Source organism: Sorex fumeus, unplaced genomic scaffold, assembly GCF_029834395.1.
Source record: "Sorex fumeus unplaced genomic scaffold, SorFum_2.1 ptg000129l, whole genome shotgun sequence".
Classification (NCBI taxonomy): Eukaryota; Metazoa; Chordata; class Mammalia; order Eulipotyphla; family Soricidae; genus Sorex; species Sorex fumeus.
The window spans coordinates 2,084,271-2,106,054 of NW_026606186.1; the positions used below are offsets into that span (position 1 = coordinate 2,084,271).

At 40.5% G+C, this 21,784-nt stretch overlaps 1 protein-coding gene across 1 annotated transcript; it reads left to right on the plus strand.

Moving 5' to 3' along the window:
• Positions 1 to 1,243: 1,243 nt before the first annotated feature.
• Positions 1,244 to 20,195, plus strand: GABRR3 (gamma-aminobutyric acid type A receptor subunit rho3; the record flags this gene model as incomplete). Its single annotated transcript, XM_056138553.1, is given in 4 exon segments — positions 1,244 to 1,403; positions 12,509 to 12,583; positions 12,586 to 12,704; positions 19,881 to 20,195. Coding segments are annotated over 4 exon segments (669 nt in total), but the record flags the coding sequence as incomplete, so codon positions are not given.
• Positions 20,196 to 21,784: the final 1,589 nt, after the last annotated feature.

Consider the following 21,784-nt stretch of genomic DNA (forward strand, 5'->3'; position numbering starts at 1 on the left):
TGGATCTCTTAGTAGGAATCTAGAGTTCTGGAGCCCCGGTTGAGATTCTATCCTTGGAAGAACTTCCCCTGAAGGAAAGGCAGGGGACCACCAGGTCACCGCGGGACAGTGACTCAGAACAATGACAGAGCAGAAGGGGAAGTGGATCTTGAGAGCTACAAGCAGTCAAGTATCAAAGCAAAGCCATACTTTATTACATTATTCAAGATCAGGGCTTCACGGTTTTTCTTCCTTGATTGGTAAAGGAAGCTCTTCCAGAGGGCAAGGTGCTTGCCTTGCTGAATGAAATGAGTCAGAAGGAGAGGGTCAGACACAGAATGATTGCACTCATTTGTAGGATATTAAAAAAAAAATAGTATGAGACTAATACTGAAGGACAGTAGAAACAAGGACCAGGAGGATTGGTCCACACTTAGAAGCCTGTGTTAACTGCTGGAAGAGAAGGCATTTGGGATAGAGAAGGGACGACTATAACAAAAATAGTTGGAAATGGTCACTCTGGATAAGAATTGCGTGCTGAAAGAGGATAAAAGAACAAACATGATAACCTCTCAGTATCTGTATTGCAAACCATAATGTTCTAAAGGAGAGAGACAGACAGACAGAGAAAGAGAGAGAGAGACAGAGAGAGATAGAGGAGAGGAAAGTGCCTGCCCTGCCATAGAGACAGGCTAGGGATGGGGAGTAGGGGGAGAGAAACTGGAGACATTGGTGATGGGAAATGGTGGGAAATCTACACTAGTAGAAGGATGGGTATATGACTGAAACCCAATCATGAACAGCTTTTTAAATGTATATCTCATGGTGGTTCAATTTTAGAAAACCGACAAAAATTTTTTAAAAATTTTAAATGAATTTATGAACAGAAAAAATTTTCCACTGGATTTGCTTTTTCACAGCTATCAAATGGTTTGTTGGCTGCTGCATGCAGTTATTACTGATACACTGAAGGCTTGCCTATTTGCAGTTGCAAACAATGTATTTTGGGAGAAGGTCTTTTAAAGGCCATCACACAGATATAATTACCATGTAACTCTAACCTACAACCATGAAATTTAAATGGGGAATTTTGAGCAAACTGCAGTTCAGTTAGTTCAACAACCCTTGATGTGATGTCAGGGTAAATAAGGGTGAGTGTGTTAAGTGCCACGTCTGCTGAGAGTCTAAAGTCTCAAGAAGCAGTTGCGTCAGTGAGTGTGGCATTCCTGTGAGAAGCCCATTCTTATGAAAACCTTTGCTTTTTTTCATCGGTTGGTACAACAGACTTTACATCAACTTTGTGCTAAGTAGGCATATTTTCTTCTTCACACTGCAAAGCTATTTCCCAGCTATGTTGATGGTAATCCTCTCATAGGTTTCATTTTGGATTGACCAAAGAGCTGTTCCAACAAGAATTTCTCCAGGTAATTCAGCACCTTTGAAATGTTAATGTGGGAGCAAGGTTGAGGAAGAGAAAAATTTTTTAAAAGGATGATAGGAAAAGAGTGGTGATTTAGAAGGCATAATTAGATGTGCAGTATAACTCTGGTTAAAGTTCTTATGTTGACAACTGCAAGGGTACATTGTAATTGACCTCTTCCTTGGAACCCTGACATTGGATATGAAGGCTATACTTGCTGGACAGCAGCTAATTTATAATAAGTGGATAAAGTTATGAAACATAAACAGTCTTATTTTGTAAACTTATCTTATCCCTTTGAGGAAAACTCCCCATTCCTTGCTGAAGTTATTTTGCTTTGCACAGCAGCCTTTACATGGCAGAAGAAAAGACCTTCAAAATAATTCTTATTATACTATCAGTGTCTTAGTAAGTTACTTACTTCTTAGGATAGGAGGAATGCTTGAATTTGGAAATGTGTTAAATTCAAATTGGGACTTACTCTTAATGTCCTAATCAGACTCAACTACTTTGTTAAGAGGTTTCAGGTGGAAAAGTTTTGTCACCTTTGATAATTTTGCTCAATGATAAAATATCTACCATGTTTTATTACTTGATGCTTATATTATAGTCATATTTTATATTCTATTTCTAGAATTTTATAATGTTATACTGAGCTTATGACGGCTTATGCTACTGTGACACCTTTTTGGCAAGCAATCCGACCTCATTTGGCAACCAATTCAGAACCCATTGAGTCTTGCTTTACAAAGCTGAAGATGCCAAGCTAAAACTTAGATAGTAGGATACTTAATAAGAAGAAACCAAACACTTACTTCATATGTTTTCTTGACAGCTTTACAGCAGAGTTTCCCCACTTTAAATGTTTTTGTTCTTTTACTCATGCTCTATTTACAGAAAAGATTATTATAAGTGGTTTATAGTCACTATAATTAACACCATTTATTCCAGAAAGGATAGTTTCTAAGTTAATGTTTACAAATTATATGCATATTTCAAAAGATCATTTGAAATACAAATTATCATTAATATTAATAATTTGTTCACCTCTTTCCCCCATTAAGAGCTTCAATCTACAAGCATTTAAGACTTGAATAGCTTGAAGGGCAAAAATGCCATCTGAATGAGTAGTTAAGTTACCGGTGCTATTACTACACATCAGAGCAACATCTGTGCCCTGGCCTCAGTATGGGAGAGGGGCCATGTAGGCCTAAACAAGAGATGGAGTCACATAACCCTCGAGACAGAATGCAAAAAGCACTCAGTTTGAAACTTATTTTCAATCAGATTCCTAAAACTTACTGCTTAGCACTTATATTTTGAAAATGACCAACAAAAGTCTGATTGCATGGTGAATGGAGAACACTAGGGTGCGTTTAAGTTGTTTTTGAAATATTTTACTTCTATAACCTCACTTGACTGCCTGGGCCGGAGTGGGTTACGAAGCTGTGCTCAACTTTCGGGCAATTTGAGGAATCTGAGATAGAGACACGATGAGACCATGGGGTAGCACTGTGGAACTGTCCTCCTGTTGTTCACTGATTTGTTCGAGCGGGCGCCAGTAACGTCTCCATTGTGAGACTTGTTGTTACTATTTTTGGCATATCGAATATGCCACAGGGGGCTTGCCAGGCTCTGCTGTGTGGGCGGGATACTCTCAGTAGCTCGCTGGACTCTCCAAGAGGGGCAGGGGAATTGAACCCGGGTCGGTCATGTGTAAGGCAAACGCCCTACCCGCTGTGCTATTGCTCCAGCCCATGGGGTAAAAGGAATTTGTAAACAGATGCATCAGTGAAAACAAACCCACTGGCTGAGAAATATTCGATAGACTGATGCTTCGCCTGCACCACCTGATCCCCTGAGCATGGTGAGTCACCCAGAGGGTTGGGAGTCTCCCCCTAGTGTGTACAGATGTGGGCCCTCAAACAGCAACAAAGCCAGGAAATCAGAGAACCTCGGAGAAGACAAGGACTTGCGAGTTGGGGTTCAAGCCCATCACGTCCAGTACTGACCTGGTAGGGGGACTTGGGCAGAAGCTCGCAGATGCCGGCCTGTCATCATGGCAGGGGTTGTTTTCCAGACTGCTCTTTAGCTGAAGTCAATATGATATGGCTATTATTGATTGAACTTCAGTCCTAATTTAATACATTAGTAAGGCGAGAGAAGACACCAGCATGCTTCATTTTTCTGATGGCCTCTTGGCCAATAAACTCTCCGAACTGAGCTGATCCAATGCAGACAGGTGATGCCTGTAGGGTAATAATTTCATCCCCTACCAATAATTTCATCTCCTACCAAGGAAGAGGTGCTGGCGGGGTGTCGTGTGCTTGTGCTGTGCATTAGCAGAGGTTACCATTGTCCTCCCGTGAGCTGCAAATAAAGGGGTTATGACACTGAAGGGTGGGGGGTCCCACCCCCTAACAGTGTAAGATTCCTGGTGCCAAACATGGGATGACGTCAGGACAACAGCCCAGGGTGAGTCAAATATGTTTCTTAAACCAACGGTCCCTCAGCTACACAAAGTCCAGCACACACAATCCTTCCTAAAGTCTAGCACGTGGCCAAGATCTTTGGGACAGAGACATTCTTTGTCCTTAGTTCTTACTTCACCTGGGTCTATTGGTTCACACCTAGTAATTCTCTGAATAGCACAGGGGGTAGGGCATTTGCCTTGCATGGGTCCGACCCGGGTTTGATTCCTCTGTCCTTCTCAGAGAGCCCGGCAAGCTACCTAGAGTATCCTGCCCGGCAGAGCCTGGCAAGCTCCCCATGGCGTATTTGATATGCCAAAAACAGTAACAACAAATCTCACAATGGAGACGTTACTGGTACCCACTCGAGAAAATTGATCAACAACGGGAGGACAGTGCTACAGTGCTAATCTCACTTGATCCCTCAAGGTTAACAAAAGCATGTAAAATAAAATACAAAGCAGCAGATTTCATTTTTTAAATGTAGCTGTCCTTTTACTCCTTCTTAATGAATGTTTTGCTGCCTGAAAGGCCCCTATGACTACATGTCTCACTTACCTTCTCTCAGTTCTCTCCTTCAGTTTTTTTTTCATGAAACATTTGACAATATTTAGCAGTTTTTTTAGATTCATAACCAAGTGTAGATCAAATGCCCAATCTCACCTTCATTAGTAAAATGAGATCACTATACTGCCTTTTAAACGTAAGACTAAAATGAAAGCATCCAAGTCAATTGCCTAGGCTGATGCTTAGTCCATGGTGGGTTTTATTTTGGTTTGTCTTGTGGGGGGATGCACACCCAGCTGTGGTCAGAAATTACTCCTAGCTCTGTGCTCAGTTATCACTACTAGAGGTACTTGGGAGACCATTTACTGTGCTGAAGATCTAACCGGGTTCAGGCACATGCCAGACAAAGGTCTTACTTCTTATTCTGTATCTCAAAGAAAGAGAACTTGTCTGCTTTCTCCTCTTCTAGTTGTCTCTTTTCTTGCCTCCATTAATGTCACAGGGCCCCTTCTCATGGGTTTTGTTATACCTAAACATATTGAGTTAATAGGGTCATTTACCAGGAAATATGAGGCAGAGAACAGCAACCAAAGCTCTTAGGCACGAAGTGTCTTCTAAAAGAAAACACCTCCTAATACAGGATATACCATTTATTTGGAAAAACGAAAACTCAGGAGCAATTTATTTAACCATTACCGAGATTACCAGAACTGGTGGGCAGGACTCTGGCACCATTTTTGTGAGATAATGGCTGCTTGTTTCCAGCTACAAAGCAGTATTGGGGTATTCATCCTATCTTCCTTCCTTTGTGTCACTTATTTTCTTTCTGCCTTGACTTACAGGGAAATGTTTTTGCTCCATTAAAGATAATTGTAATGACTGTCCTTTTAATGGGGTCACCCACAACACAACTATAGAAAGGCCAAGTGAATTCAATAATTCTTTGAGGGATGCACTACTGACTATAGCCATCACACAGGGAATCCTCTCCATTCACCCAAAATTCAAAACAGAAAGAAAATTGTCAACAGAGAACATAAAGGAATCACTTCCCCTAAATTGAAGAATTTTTAGGACTGTCGTGTGTGTGTGTGTGTGTGTGTGTGTGTGTGTGTGTCTGTCTGTCTGTCTGTCTGTCTGTCTGTCTGTCTGTCTGTCCTTGAGTCTATAGACTGGACTAAATATTGTCTCATATCACTTTCCAATTATGCATGTCAATTTTGGTAGACGGGAAGCTAGTTTTCTGATCCCAATATAGAAGAAGCTTCCTTTGACTCAATGGTCACCTCATATAATTTAAAACTCCTTTAAATTTTTCAAGTGAGATGTTCACTTTAATGAGTTTGGAAGTAATGTAATTTGTCAAGTTAATGCAGTTTAAGGGCCTACTTGTAAGTGTGTTTAATGTAGCTATAATATTCTTGCTTCAGATTCTATTGCCTTTGGAATTTATGTATTTTTTTTATCTCTTGCTCCCTTACTGAACAACTCCTCCTCTTCATTCTCTATTACTTTATTGCTTACTTTAAACAGAGAATATATAGAATTCTCCTTTCAAAATAAATAAAGTCATAGTAAATTAGTTGACCTAAGCACGCTTTTAAAGAAAATAACTGATTGCTTAGTGCTCCCTGACAAATATACATAATATTACTTCCCCTTATTGACCTAATAATCACCCATTTAAAATCCATGCTGAGGCCTATCAGGCATATAAAAGCTGTGTGTTCATTCTCAACGCGAATTTTGTGTACCAAACTCTCCTGTTACTACCTGGGGTATTTTTTGGTGTGTGTGGTGGTGGTGGGGGGGGGATTTGGGGGTGGAGGAGGCTTGGTTTTATTCATGTTACAGCTTCTGTGTCTTAAAAAAACAACATGTTCAAATGTGTAAACTAATGAGGTAAGCAACTAGATAGAAATAATAGCTCAGTAATATTTTGTTTTACTAGTGAAATGTTGAAGGGGGCAAGGTTTTTTATGAGTTGAAAATCACAAAATACCTTCATGCTTCCTGTTGTAAAGTTTTTAGTTTTTAATTATTATTTTACTCTATTTAATCACCGTGGCTTACAAAACTGTTCGAATATAGTTGTTTTGGGCGTTCAACATTGCAACACCAATGCCACTACCAATGTGACCTTCCCTCTGCCACTGGCTCCAGTTTCCTATCCACCCACCCGCAAGCTTTGTTATTTTTTTTATTGAATCATCCTTAGCAGACACAAGATAATTTATTTTATATTTTAATTGCTACATCTAAATGTCTAGTGGAATTATAAAAAATTACTTTTGTAAAAGAAAATTTGTGAAAATTGTTATATCTCACAATGAGGTCATTAAAGTCATTGTCTGGGAGTTTACTGAGCTGTTTGTGGCTAGTTAGCCTTCTGTGTCGTTGCTTTTGTTTATTGAGCTTAGTTGGCTTCTGTGCTACTTTCTCATGCAATTTTGTGTGCTCCTACCAGGCAGTTGGTACAGTGAAATTTTATGGGTCCATGGCTATACAGTCCAGGAGTTCTGTAGAACTAGGTCGATGAGTTTGGGCAGCTTGGCTAGCTTGCATCTTTTCTGAGAATCGGGTAGGGCGTTCGCCTTACAAGCAGCCAACATGGCCGACCCGAGTTCAATTCCTCCGCCCCTCTCGGAGAGCCCGGCAAGCTACCGAGAGTATTCAATATGCCAGACACAGTAACAACAAAGTCTCCAATGGAGACGTTACTGGGCCTGCTCGAGCAAATCGATGATCAACGGGAGGGCCTTATTTGGGGCTGGAGCGATAGCACAGCAGGTAGGGCGTTCGCCTTACAAGCGGCCAACATGGCTGACCCGAGTTCGATTCCTCCGCCCCTCTCGGAGAGCCCAGCAAGCTACCAAGAGTATTCGATATGCCAAACACAGTAACAACAAAGTCTCCAATGGAGACGTTACTGGGCCCGCTCGAGCAAATCGATGATCAACGGGAGGGCCTTTACTTACTTTTACTGGCAAAGTTGTGAAGCTAGATCTTTGCTTACATAGCGTCTGTAAGATGTGGGTGTGGCTATGGAGGCTTCCAGCAGTATGAGGGGTGGAAGGAAGCTGCCTTCTCTCAGCCCCAAAACCAGCATACCTGGAATTTTTATCGGCTAAGGTGTTTGTAGAGACTAGTCATGAAGCCGTGAAAATGGGTTCTTTTTTAAAAAAATTTTATTAGTAAAACACCATGAGGTACAGTTGTAGACTTACAAATTTTTGTGCTTGGGTTTCAGTTATACAATGATCCAGTACCCATCCCTCCACCAATGCCCATTCTCCATCATTTACTTTTTTTTTTTACATTTTTCTTAGTGAAACACCATGAGGTACAGTTGAAGATTTACAAATTTTTGTGCTTGGGTTTCAATTGTACAATGATCAAGCACCCATCCCTCCACCAGTACCCATTTTCCACCACCATGGGTCCCAGTATCCCTCCCACCCCCCATCCCTCCATCCCACCCTGTCTCTGTGGTGGGCTCTTTTGCATGACTTGAACACTGTCTGTCCTTGCCACCTCCCCAGGAGTGCCTGAGTTTTCTTTCTTTTTTTTTTATTGAATCACCATGAGATACAGTTAGAAGCTTTCATGTTTGAGTTACAATCATACAATGGTCAACACCCATCCCTCCACCAGTGCATATTCCCCACCACAAATCTCCCCAGTATATCCCTCCTTTCCCAACTCCCCCTGCCTCTATGGCAGACAATTTCCACCACATTCTCTCTCTACTTTTGGGCATTATGGTTTTCAACACAGATACTGAGAGGTTATCATGTTTGGTCCTTTGTCTACTTTCAGCATACATCTCCCATCCCGATCGATCCCTCCAGCCATCATTGTCTTAGTGATCCCTTCTCTATTCCAGCTGCCTTCTCCCCTGGGTCATGAGGCAGGCTTCCAACTCTAAAGCAATCTTCCTGGCCCTTGTGTCTACTGTCTTTGGGTGTCAGTCTCATATTATGTTATTTTATATTCCACAAATGAGTTCAGTCCTTCTATGTCTGTCCTCCTCTTTCTGACTCATTTCACTTAGCATGATATTCTCCATGTCTATCTACTTATAAGCAAATTTCATGACTTCATGTCTCCTAACAGTTGCATAGTATTTCACTGTGTAGATGTACCAAAGTTTATTTAACCAGTCATCTGTTCTTGGGCACTCGGGGTTGTTTCTATTGGCTATTGTGAACAGTGCTGCAATAAACATATAGGTGCAGATGTCATTTCTGTATCACTGTCATCTCATTGATCGCCGAATTACTTGAGCAGACACCAGTAATGACTCTATTCCTCCCAGCCCTGAAATTTTAGCATCCTCTTTTTACTCGTCTTTTCCCAACAATCAGAGGCTCTTTCAGGTTTAGGGGAATGAATCCTATTGTCGTTACTGTATTTGGCATATCGAATATGCCACTGGGACCTTGCCAGGCTCAGCCTATGCAGGGTGGATACTCTCGGTTAGCTTGCTGGGCTCTTCAAGAGTCTTATAATGTGTTGTGCAGCCGCTTTGCGGCCACGCAGCTGGGAAAGCAGCCTGGAATGTGGCAGTGGTTGGGCAGTAGAGGTTGGCTGCCAAGGCTGCATTCCTTGGGGTAGGGAGGGCTCTCACCCACTCCACAGCCTGGTGCAGAGTCTGGTGGCATGGTTCTTGGAGCCTCCTTTTATACTCCCATCTGGGAGGAGAATCTGTGAGTTCTGGAGGGTGGCCAATGAGATTATCTGGTGCCAACAGGGTGTGGCTTATGGGTGTGATCCCTGAGTCACTGAAGACTGGAGGAAGCAGGCAGAGGATCTCTGTTCTGGGTCCCATTGAGTACAGAGTTCAAGGTCACAAAGATCTGCATTATCTGGGTCCTGTGGGACTTCATTTTTGCATGAGGCTCAGCCTGAGAGTCTGGAAAGCAGCCTGGAATGTGGCAGTGGTTGGGCAGTGGAGGTCGGCTGCCAGGTCTGGGTCCCTTGGGTTGGGGAGGGCTCTCACCCACCCCACAGCCTGGCGTGAAGTCCCGTTATTTCTGCTGTACTTTTTTGGGTGCCAGAGTTCTCAGCCTGAAGACCTGTGTCTCCTTGAGTTTTAGTGGTTTGACTTGCATCTCTTCCAAGGTTAGCAGTTTTAGTTTTGTTTGTTTTATTAATAAACAAAACACCCCCAATAGTGTTGTATTCCTTGGGGCCACTCCCTGTCATGAGCCTAATGGTGCCTAGGGGTGTCATATCAGGTGACATCCAGTGCTATCTGGGTCCATGGTGGGAGGAGTGAACTTGAGAATATCCTGTATACACGGTGTATGCTCTTGTAGCTTAAGTTGTCTAATCAGATGACACAATTTAATATTCAGTTTTATGATGTCTGTTCAGAAGTGCTCTCTATGCAGAGGATAGTTTATGATTGTGAAAGAAAAAGGAAATTAACAAATCATGCAACAAGCTGCAACATGGATGGAACTAGAAGATACCATGTTAAATAAAGTAAACCAGAAAGACAAACACAAATAATTTCACTTGTATATGGTATACAGTCTAACCAGATGAGGAGGAAGCACACTGTTTTAGCATGCCTGGGGACTGGAGCAATCATACAGCAGATTGGGTATTTTCCTTACACACATCCAACCCAGGTTCGCTACCCAGCATCTCTTATGGTCCCCAAGCACTGCCAGAGTAATTTCTGAGCTCAGAACCAGGAATAATCCCTGAGTACTGCTGGGTGAGTCCCAACAACCAAAAATATAAAATAAAATAAATAAAAAGGGGGTGCCTGTATCACCCTTGGCCAAGAGTATAAGAGGAGAAGGACAGAGAAGGAAAGGAATCAAGAGGGTAAGGAGAGACAGATGGAAAATAACAGGGGGAGGAGGTCAAGGAGAGTTGGGTAAATTGATGGTGTAGAGGAGCACATTAGTTAAATATCCAAACCGCAGAGTCAACAACACTGAAAGCAAGAGATCCAAACTATAGCAGCAGAACCCAAAACTGTGCCTATCAGGGGCCAGAGTGATAGTAGAATGGGTAGGGTGTTTGCCTTACATGTGGCCAACCTGAGTTTGATCCCTAGCAACCCATCTTGTCTTCCAAGCCCTCCAGGTTGTGATGGTCCCTGAGTGCAGAGGCAGGAATAAGCCCAGAGCATGGCCATGTGTGTCCCATAAACAAAAACCAAAAACAAAAACAGTGTCTGCCACCTTGGCAGGAGGGGGAGGAAAAGGTGGGGGAGGAACCTAGGAACACCAGGGGCAGGAAACTGACACTGGTGATGGAATTGGTGCTGGAACGTCATGTATCTAAATCTCAACTATGTATAGCTGTGTAAATAATTGTGCTTAAATAAAATAAATGAATTATTTTTAAGAAAGGAAATCTTCCTTACAAGTCTAGAGTGAGATTCAAGGCTGAAGAGATAGATCAGAGGGTAAGCACTTGTCTTGCAAGCTTGGAAATGAGTCAAATCCTGACAAATATATGGTCTCCCATGCACCACAAGGTGTGATTCCCAAGCACAGAGCGAAGATGGCCCCTGAGTACTGCTGGGTATGTCTCCCCAAAAACATTTTTTAAAAAGCTGAAAATGGAACGAGATGTATCAGAATTGCATGGAAAAGGCAAGGGTTCAGAGAGAATGGTTTCAACTCTGCTCCTGACAAAATCTGGGCTAATTAGTTGGCTACTCCCAGCTCATATTTCTTTCCTGCAATAGGTGGTGATAATATTGACCTAGGTTTTTAATAGGCAAATAAAGCCTAGTAGGCTTTTTAAATTGTGTTACCTTTATCTGTTCATAAACCTGTAACATTAATCATTTTTCATAGCTCCATTTGCCTATCACCAGGAAGGCAGAAAACATCCAGAGATGCAGATTCTTAATATTATCATTATGGTGGGGAACTGCAGCTCAGTCAGACAGAGGCTTGCCCTTAATAGTAAAAGCTGAAATAGAAGTTAGTGTCCTTTTTTCAGAAGTGCAGTGTGTGAAGAGGACATTTAGGACCATACAATAGTGACTGTCAAATTATTGACTTGTGTTAGTTTTGATCATACAAAAGGAAAAACCATTTGAGGTTGAATGGCTCTGTGGAGTTGTCACTGTCTTTGTTAAAGGGCCGCCTTCAGAGAAGAACCCTACGGAATTATTGGATTCAGGGAGGGTGTGTTGGTAAAAGCAGTCCTCATGCTGTGTCTGTCCATTCAGGAGTAAATCACAGAGCTCTTCCTGCTGTTGGGACTCTGATGTTGACATTAAAATGTCCTCTCAGCTTATAAAAATCATTAAGGATTCCATTTGCACCTCCCTGGTGGAAAGTTAAAACATAAAATCATGTCAGTTAGTGTACATTTCAAATATTTACAATCCTGTACCTTCTCTCCAGGCAGAGAACTCTTTCAGTATCCTTCTGAGAAATTCATGTGGACAAAAAAACAGCCCTCCTCCATATAGTGTTTTATTTAGGAAATAAGAGAGAAAATTTTTCCCTCATTGTCCCCCAGAACTCTGATTTCATTATCTCTGATTCCCATGTCAGAGGAAAAAGAAGAGGAAGGAAGAAAAGAGAAGGGATGGAGGAAGGCATTAGAAAGGAACTGGAAGATAAAAGAATAAAGGAAAAGGGAGAGAGAGAAAAAATAATTGACATTTTAGTTGCTCAGAAATGGGTACACTGTACTGAGATTTCATTAGCACGCCACATTTTGAATATGAGGTAAGCTACATTTTAGCAATAAAGCACAAAGAGCAATAATGATGGCAGTAAATATTCTATGTAAAAGATATGAAGAATAGCCATCTTTCAAGCTACTGAAGAATACTTAAAGAGAAAGAGCCTTTGATCAATCAAATACTTAAATGAAGACAAACTCTTTGAAGTACAAGTTGAGAAATTCTGGGGAAGATTAGTAAATTTGGTTTTGGAATCTCTTTTACAGATTGTTGAGGTGCAAAGAGAAATTTAATGAGAGCTTCTTGTTTAGGCTCAAGATGTTAATTACCAAACAGGTGCTTCTCTTCAGCTCTGCTCACTAGATACTGTCTTGGAAATGCAGTCCCTGATGCAATCTAGTACCAGATTCTGGAACAGAAGGAGTTATCAATGAGTTGATATCTACTCTTAAATTGTAGGAATCACTACAGGGCTGACCATGTCCACGATCATCACTGATACAAGAGCCTCCACGCATCCGGTATGGTACATCAAAGTATTGATGGGCACCTATGGGTCAACTGCATCTTTGTGTTCCTGTCAGCCATTGAGTATGCAACTGTGAACTACCTCACTACACTGGAAAAGTGGAAACAATTCAAAAGAACAGAGAAGGTACTATCTTGCTTTTGATTGGCAGATTCTATTTGGAAAGAGCTTCTTATTTAGAATTCTCTCCTTGTATTAAGTTCATATGCCTTGACAAGATGCAAGTTAACCGGGTGTGAAGTTTTAATATTAAAATGTAGTCCTCTGTTTGATGCTGGATGATTTCTACATCAGTATCCTCATTCACCTTTGTCAGGAGATTTTTGATATGAAGAACTTGTCTCAATATGCTCCTCTCCACTAACTCTAGCCTAGAGGAGGAGTTGTTGTATAAACCACATTGTTTTGCTAGTTGATAATGATTACTATAACAATAATGCATAGAATCTAATGAGTAACTTCTTATATAAATCATCATGCTAACCACATAAAAATATTATGTCATTTATTTTGCAGAGTAGTGCTGAGAGGTTGGTACTTCATTTTACACAGGTAAATTAGAAGCAGATGGGTGTAACTTGGTCAAGGCTGCACAGCACAAGAGGAAACATGATTTGCTTCTGGGTTTCCCTGGTTGTAAAGGCTGTGCTAATCTCAGATGAGTCTGTTGGGGCTGGAGCAATAGCACAACACATAGAGCATTTGCCTTGCACGTGGCCAAAATGGGTTCAAACCCTGACACCCCAGATGGTCTCCCCAGCCCACTAGGAGTGATCCATGAGTACAGAGCCAGGAGTAAGCCCTGAGCACCAGTGAGTATGGACCAGTCCCCAGTATACTCCCACTCACCCCCACCCCATAAACACTCAAAAAAAAATGAATGAATCTGTTTCTGTCCACCAACAGCTAGGATTTATAGTTTACTTCTTGACTCTAAGGAGAATAGTAGAATAGAAATATTCTTCTCCTTTCCATAAACTGAAACAAGTACCTCTGGACTCTGTGTAATTATTGTACCCAGTTTGTAATTAATAGCGGTAGGGCATTTGCCTTGCATGCGGCCTGCACGGCTGAGCCGGGTTCAATTCCTCCATCCCAGGCTCATCCTCAGAGAGCCCGGCAAGCTACTGAGAGTATTTTGTCCGCACGGCAAAGCCTGGCAAGCTACCCATGACATATTCAATATGCCAAACACAGTAACAACAAGTCTCACAACAGAGACATTACTGGGCCCGCTCGAGCAAATCGATGAACAACAGGAGGACAGTGCCACAATTATTTTAAAGCTTCACATAATGTTAACACCTCACATTTTTCAAAAAAGAAAAGAAAAATTGGCATAAAATCTGCAGATCATGCAGTGAAATGCAGAATTTTCTTATGACATCGTTTAATAAACAGGGAAAGAGTTCCTTCTACCTACTTTATTTCTGAAATGACTAAGAGTATTGGCTCTCTGTAGTATGAACTGACATAGGCCATTATATTCAAAAAATTGTCAAAAGAATTCATTTGTTTATTAGTTTATACTTCAAATACAGATATAGATACAGAAAGGCTAAATATACATACATACATATATATATACACACATCACACACATACACGTAATTCTAGATATATTCACATTGGCTTAAATTCTTATATGAGCATTTATACACACCACAAAGTATTCAATATTTCTATACTTCCAGAGAGAGCATTTCACATATTTTTTATAGTGCTTTTAAAGTTTCTCCTACACCAACCCTCTTCTACACAGCTCTTTAAAGTTGGCCTGGCAGAAATTATACCTCTATTTTTAAAATGAAGATGCCAAGTTTTAGAGAATTAAAGTGATTTGCCAAAGGATTCATGGCCAACTGAACTACAATTGCTATTCAGATCTCCTGTAATATTATCTTCATTCTTTTAGATCCTTTGAGTCAAAGCTCTGGAGGAACTGTTTTTTTTTTTAATTTTATTTTATTGCAGATGCTTCGATGTCTTTCATTGATAACATGTGAGTGTGTGCCCCTGACATATTATATACCTACAGTGATTGCCACCTTGGTGTGAGAAAACCAGGAAATTTTAGAACTAATATGTGGCAATGGGTATCTATACATCTTCAGAATTTATTCAGTTTTTCATTCAATGAATCTGAGTGTCTATATTTCTAATAGTCTCCAGATGATATCGATCCATTGCCCATGTCATGAAATAAAGCCACTCAGTATCCCTACTCAGAGTAGGTAATGCTGTTCCCACTGGAGAGTGCTGGAACTGTCCAAGGGGGCAGTATCAGCCTTTGTGTGCTCTTGGTGGTGCCCCCTGTGTATTAGCTTAAAGGAGGCAGATTTCCCAGGGATACTGAGTGGCTTTATTTTCTGAAGCGGTGGCAGTCATTCAAATAATTTGGGGGATCTCTGATTTAGATCATGTGTGAAATGAAGATAGCAGAGACAAATGCATGATGAGAAGAAGAATTTTTGTGCTTTTTAAACATTTTTATTAATTTAATTTTATTAGTATTGAGGCAACATGGTTTGTAATGGTTGTTGATGCTCATGCTGTTGGTGTATAAAATATATCTTTTGCAAAATATGACTGTGCCACCTCCACCCCCACCAAGATGCCCAAAACCCTCCACCATTGTCATTAAGTCATTAAACAAAGAAAGACATTGAAGAAATTTAGGGCAACCTCTACCACTAGTCTTTTGACTTCAAATTACCTACATTCCTTTTCACTCCCTCCTGCTCATGAAATTTTTCTCTCCTTTTGATTGTAACATCAAACATTTTCCTTTGCATTAAGAAGCATTAATATTTTAAAACTTACTTTTTCTGTTTTTATGATAAAATACATATTCAGAACTTTTCATCTTAAGTGTACAGTTTGATAGTTAAACGTATGTTCACCTTGTTCTTCAAAACTTTATACTTCAAAACTTTATCTCCTTGTAAAACTGAAACTTGTAATCCTTAAACTGAAACCTCACCTTAAACTGAATATCTAAATACTCCACCCCTCCCCTGTTCCCTGGCAACCACCATTCTAAACAATGTTCAAAGTTGCAATGGTCAAGGGATAGTAGGAGGGAGGCCCTGCTGGGTGGATTCTAGGAGTGATCCTTAACTGCTGAGCCAGGAGTAAGCCCTGAGTACTATCAGATATGGCCCCCAAACAAAAATTATTTTTAAAAAGTTTTTTTTAAATAAAGGTGCAATTATCTAAAAAAAAAAAAATCCTACTGTCATTTGTAGAGTTGTGGGACCTTATGAAAAAGGACAAGCTTTCGAATCAGACATGATGCAAAACTAACCCCACCACTTTTTGTGAACCTCAATCTTTGTTTGTTAACTGATGGTGTATCTTCCTATAAGGATTCCCAAATAGGGGGCAGGTCAAGGATGTGTTTGTGCATTTGGGATCTAGTCAATGATACTTCTTTCCTCTATACCAGAATTGGAAATCTGGAAATCTAGTTTTAGGAAGAGATAGAGAGGTAAGTGGGAGTCAGACAAATGGATATGATGATGCCACTTTTGTGACTGACGTAACAGTTTAACAGAAGTGACCTTGTTCTGTGATCAGGAGGGCTCACAAATATTTCACTGAATTTCACATTCTTCTCCTTCTTGGTCACTGAATGTAGGATAATATTGGTTTGTCCTATCTCCCTTGCCGCAGGAAGCTTAGGTTTATTGGGTTGCAATGCTCCCAAGGCACTCCCATTACTCTGTATTTATCTTTAACTTCTCCTTTGTGCTCTGGTTTCTCCATTAATCATTCATTTCCTCTAACCAGAACCTGTGACTTGTAAAGTAAAATTCTCCAGAGATCTCTAAATGAAATATTGCTCTTCTCTTCACTTACCTTCTCATAATTTATTATAGAGCAATATCCCTTTTGTATAGACACAGGAAGACAGTTAATGTTATGCTTTTATAAGTTGGAAATTCATTGACCCTGAATAATATTTATTCCTCGGCATCTGTCATATTTACTCGATTTAAGCCTCAGCTGCCTTTAGTTACCAGCACCCCAGAAGCAGGGTCCCAACAAAGGGACTGGATGAACCCAGGGCAAGTGGTAAGCTTTGAAATGGGACAGGTCAAGGGCCATAAAACTTATAGAAAGCTAAGAGCATAATTCTGTGATGTGAGTGACTGGACAAGGACCCTGCTAGAGTTAGGAAGCAGGGTTAGGAAGGATTAATCTGGCCTGAGGACTACAGTCTGGGGTCTATAGTGAGATATTTCCAAGAGAGCCATCCTTTAAGCTTAATATATCTCTTACTGTGTCCATACAAAGATTGATTATAAAGGTTATTAAGAAGTAAATTTAAGGTGATTGTTGAAATGGTTATGGACTAAGGAAAGGAGAAATTTGGCCTTAGATGAAATTCTGCCTTTGAGGGGACCTCCTACCAGGATGAGATCTTTGTTTTACAAAAGCTTCCCCAGAAGGAAGGGCTTTCATATGTTGATTGTGCTACCTCACCTATGTGTAATTGCTATCCCCAAACCTTGGTGACTGTTCTCTATAACTAAGGCTGTGGGAATGGGCTGGAGGAGGAGGAACATGGACAGTGAGTGAGACTGGAAGAAGGCAGAGGAAGACTAGGTTGGAATAAATGGCAATTGATCACCAACCAGCCTGGTCCCATTTTCTCCTTTCATCCATCACCCAATGCAGAGTCTCCTGCCCCCGCGCCTGGCTGTCCTTGCTGGGGCCCCTTGGAGGGGAGTGGGTTGAGTTTCCCTCCCCACCCCGACCAGGGCTCCAGCAGCTGAAGACCTCCAGAACCAGCCACCACCATGCTGAGACCACTCTCCACACGCATGAAGGTACTGGCAGAGGAACAAAGGCATGAGGGTTCCGGGGCTGAGATCTCCAAGCCTGCTTGGATCGGGGCTGAGCATCCTCCACCCAGATCCTCCACATTTCAGTAGGCAGGGGTCATACCCACCAACTGGACCCCTGGCGCCGTGTAATCCCATCAATGGCTAAAACCCAGAGACTATAAAACCCAGCATTTGTGGCCACGCGACATCTTATTATCTCATTCTTACTTTGGACAAAATGGCAGGCTACCAAATGTAACCTGCCCACATGTCAGAGTCTGGCATACTCCTTGTGGTGTACCCAATATGCCAAATACCAGTAACAATGATGGGTCTCATTCTCCTAACCCTGAAAGAGCCTGTAATATGGCACTTTTTAAAAAATCTCAGGGCTAGGACGAAGGAGACATTACTGGGGCATGCTCGAGGCAATCCATCACCCTCAGCCATCTGGGGTGGGAAGGCGGCCTGACCACCGAACGCACATGGTGAGAGAGTGCCGCATTTATTTTGTGATTACACAGTTGACATGTATGACTCTCTTGATAAGGAATGCCTCTTTTTACTTCACTTCAGAGAATAAGCCTCAATACCAAGGCAGATGCCAAAGTGAAGAATACCCCAGAAAAGACTAAACCATATGCACAACTTTGTGGTACATGCCAACTCTTCTCCCAACACCCAAGGATGAAATGGTTAAGGATGATAAAACCAAGAATGTTAGGCTATGGAGTACAACTTTAAAAAATCATCAAGTCATAAAAAGATCTCTTTCTGCTACCACTATTGTTACCATGGTGCACACATCACATCCACATCTCCCAAATACAGAGAGTTGGGAAGACATCAAATACAATGGAAAACATTTTTCTAGTGTCTATCTTTCCCCTTGGAGAAAGAAATCGATTTTATTTCTTATCTGTTTATTCAAATGGCTTCCTATTTCCAAGACTCCTTGCAAAATAGATTAATAGTTGAGAAATAATATGTGCTAGCTTATTTGTGGGCTGGAGGAAAATTTTGAAGACCAATTCTAAGACCATTTTTATTAGAAAGACCCACCTTTAAACCTGCAAAAGTTGCTATCCTTCTGGTAAACTTTATGCTGAGAGATCTAATGAGTTATATAAGTAGTTCTAAATTATCATAATGGAAAAAAGCAAAATGGAATCTTGCTCTTCAGAGAAAGTATTGTCTTTTTTTAACATGTTAATGGCATTTTTGTAAAGGTAAAATGGTGTCTGGTAGAATGACTCAAAAATGTACTGTGTTGCTAAAAGAAAGCATTTGAGGGTGTATATAGTTATTCTATCCACAGAGCAGTCAAGCATATTGTTGTCTTTACTAGTTATCTGAGATTAGTCTTGATTTCATTTCATGTTTATTTTATAATTTTCAAATTAGTCTTGATCACATTTTATGTTTACTTTACAATTTTCATAATATAATGGAAAACTATAATCAAAGCAAAAAGAGAAAATACAAATTGAATTTGGATCTCTTGTTAGTTTACTGACTGCAAAATAGTCTCTGTCATTTAAGTAAAATCAATTTTCTACATTGTTATGAACCGAGGACATGTTTTGGCTGAATTTGTCAGAGTTCTCAATCATTTTATCTAGTAGTAGGCTGTTCATATTTGTTCATTTTTGAAACTTCCCTATAGATCAAGAAATGATTTTCTTCACTCAGAAGAGCAATTAGTAACAGCTGTTTCCTACACAGCCCTATACCAGTGAGAATCACTATTATCCTCCAAGTAAAATCCTAGAGAAAAATAGTAGTTTAGATTCAATCCGGCACTGGCACTAGCAAGCACTGATAATTTGGTTCTTCTAAAATGTAAGCCAAATTAAAATGGCTAACTAAACTATGTTAGCATCATGTGAAGTGTTTGACAATTTCCATTTTAAAACAATAGCTAAAATCATTCCCTATGCCATCCAGATGATGTCATTTTTAGTTTAGGGTGAAAAACACTCAATGACCATCCTGAGGAAAAAACTATACTAAACAAACTCAATTGACTTATATTGCTTTCCTGACAAATCATATTCAATTTGAATCCACAAAGTTATTGCAAATAATTCATGGTATTTAGTAACAAAGGGGGAAATCTGAAATACGTTGCCTTTTGGGGAAAGATGCAGAGAGTATAGTAGTCTATCAGGCAAGGACTAAATTACAAAACACTGACTTTATAATTTTGTAGCATTTGTTTATATAATACTCAAATATCTCTATGGAAATTGTTACAAGCCTCACTAAATTCCTTTTAAAAATGAATCTCTAAGATATTCTTTTCCATCTATTAAAATAACTTTTAGTAAGCTACCAGAAGCCAAACCAGCATTCTAGTCTTTAAAATGGACAAAACATTTTTAGCATTTATTGACAGCTATTAAAACCAATTGTTTAGATAATTTTACTGCAGTTTCTATTTATAAAAGCATAGTCTTAACTAGTACAGGTTTTTAAAAAATTTTTCTGAAATATTCCATATCAATGCAGTTTTCAAGACATGGCCTTTAATGGTTGTTACCATCATGAATATGATATTGATGATATTCTCTTTTCTCTGCACTCTGGAGAGATCTCTATTTGAGGAAGATCCACAGGCAAGCCCAGTACAGACTTCCACCAGATTTAAAGAAGAAAATCCCTAGGAGGACATGTTGGTAGAATCATTCTAGAGAACCACCATGTCATTGATACCTATTCAAGGATTTTATTTCTCTTTGTGTATATTATATTTCATTTGTTTTACTGAGGTATCTATGTATGAAACATAACCCAGAACGTATAAAACTTGTTTGGAGTCACAGTATGCTAAAAAAGAATGAACAACAGTTTTCTATAACTCAGTACCTGCTAGAATGAACTGACCAGTGATCTCTTCTGGCCTAAAGATTTGAAAATTGACTGCTGACATAGAGGAAAGACTTTAAGATCATATGAGAATATTACTCAATAAATAAGAGTTGTAGGTATGTGCATTATGAAAACTCAGTTGCTATAAATCACCTTCCTTCCTTCCTTCCTTCCTTCCTTCCTTCCTTCCTTCCTTCCTTCCTCCCTTCCTTCCTTCCTCACTCCCTCCCACATCATTTCTTCCTTCCTTCCTTCCTTCCTTCCTTCCTTCCTGCCTGCCTGCCTGCCTGCCTGCCTGCCTGCCTTCCTTCCTTCCTTCCTTCCTTCCTTCCTTCCTTCCTTCCTTCCTTCCTTCCTTCCTCACTCCCTCCCACATCCTTTCTTTCTTTCTTTCTTTCTTTCTTTCTTTCTTTCTTTCTTTCTTTCTTTCTTTCTTTCTTTCTTCCTTCCCTCCCTCCCTCCCTCCCTCCCTCCCTCCCTCCCTTCCTTCTCTCTCTCTCTCCTTTCCTGATTCACACCCAACATTTCTTTGGGCTTACTCCTGACTCTGAGATCAGGAATTACTCCTGGTGGGCTTGGGAGACCAGATGGGATTTGAGAGATCAAACCCTGGTGTGATTTTTGCCCGCATGCAAGGCAAAAATCCTACCTTCTCTCCTATCTCTCCAGGTTCATGGAGAAGAATTTTTAACCATATAATCTGAGGTTTTCTTGCTTTTCAAGTGTAAGTGTTCTGTATTTAGCTAAAGAGAAAAGATGTACTGTACTAATAATTCAAGAAAAGTTTGTTTCTTAGTTTCTGTTAAGTTCCAGATTACCTGAGTTGAATCCTAAGGAAAAGAATCTTCATCAAGGAGAAACTTTGAACATGACTGATGTTGCATGAACATTCTTTCGGTCAGAGGCAAAGAGATAGAACACGCAAGACCAATGTACAGAGCACCGAGGGCCAAGGCTTGTCCAGGCTCGTTCTGGCTCGAGGCAAAGAGCAACTGTCAGAGGCCTCCTTTTATTCTATTTTTTTCAGTCACATCCTAATTACTTCATCACAGAGAAAGACTCACTAACGAGAGTACAGACAGTTACAGGAAAAACATTCGTCAAAGGAACATCAGGGTATATTTATTGTCTTGTCAAAGCTATGTTGTTATGATTTAAAACGTCAGAGAAAGATAGGAAAACTGGAAATGTGGCTTTACAGATTAAGTCCCTCACGTTCTTGTGGTTGGTTACACATAGGGCAAAGAGAAGGCTCATACTAATACTTGAAGGTCAATCCAGATTAAGGATGTGTAAGAGAGGGGGAAACTGCTGCCTTGTACTGCCGAGATAATGTATGACTAGGCGGGCATATGAGAGCATGCCGTACTTCTCCAGGTCATCAGACTCACAAGTTTTTAGCTTGCCCACTTAGTGAGAAGTGGGACCTAGATTCTGCTTCCTGCTTGCAGGGCAGTGTCCAGAGGCTCATCCTAATGTCCTGGCTTAGCACCAACAGACTGA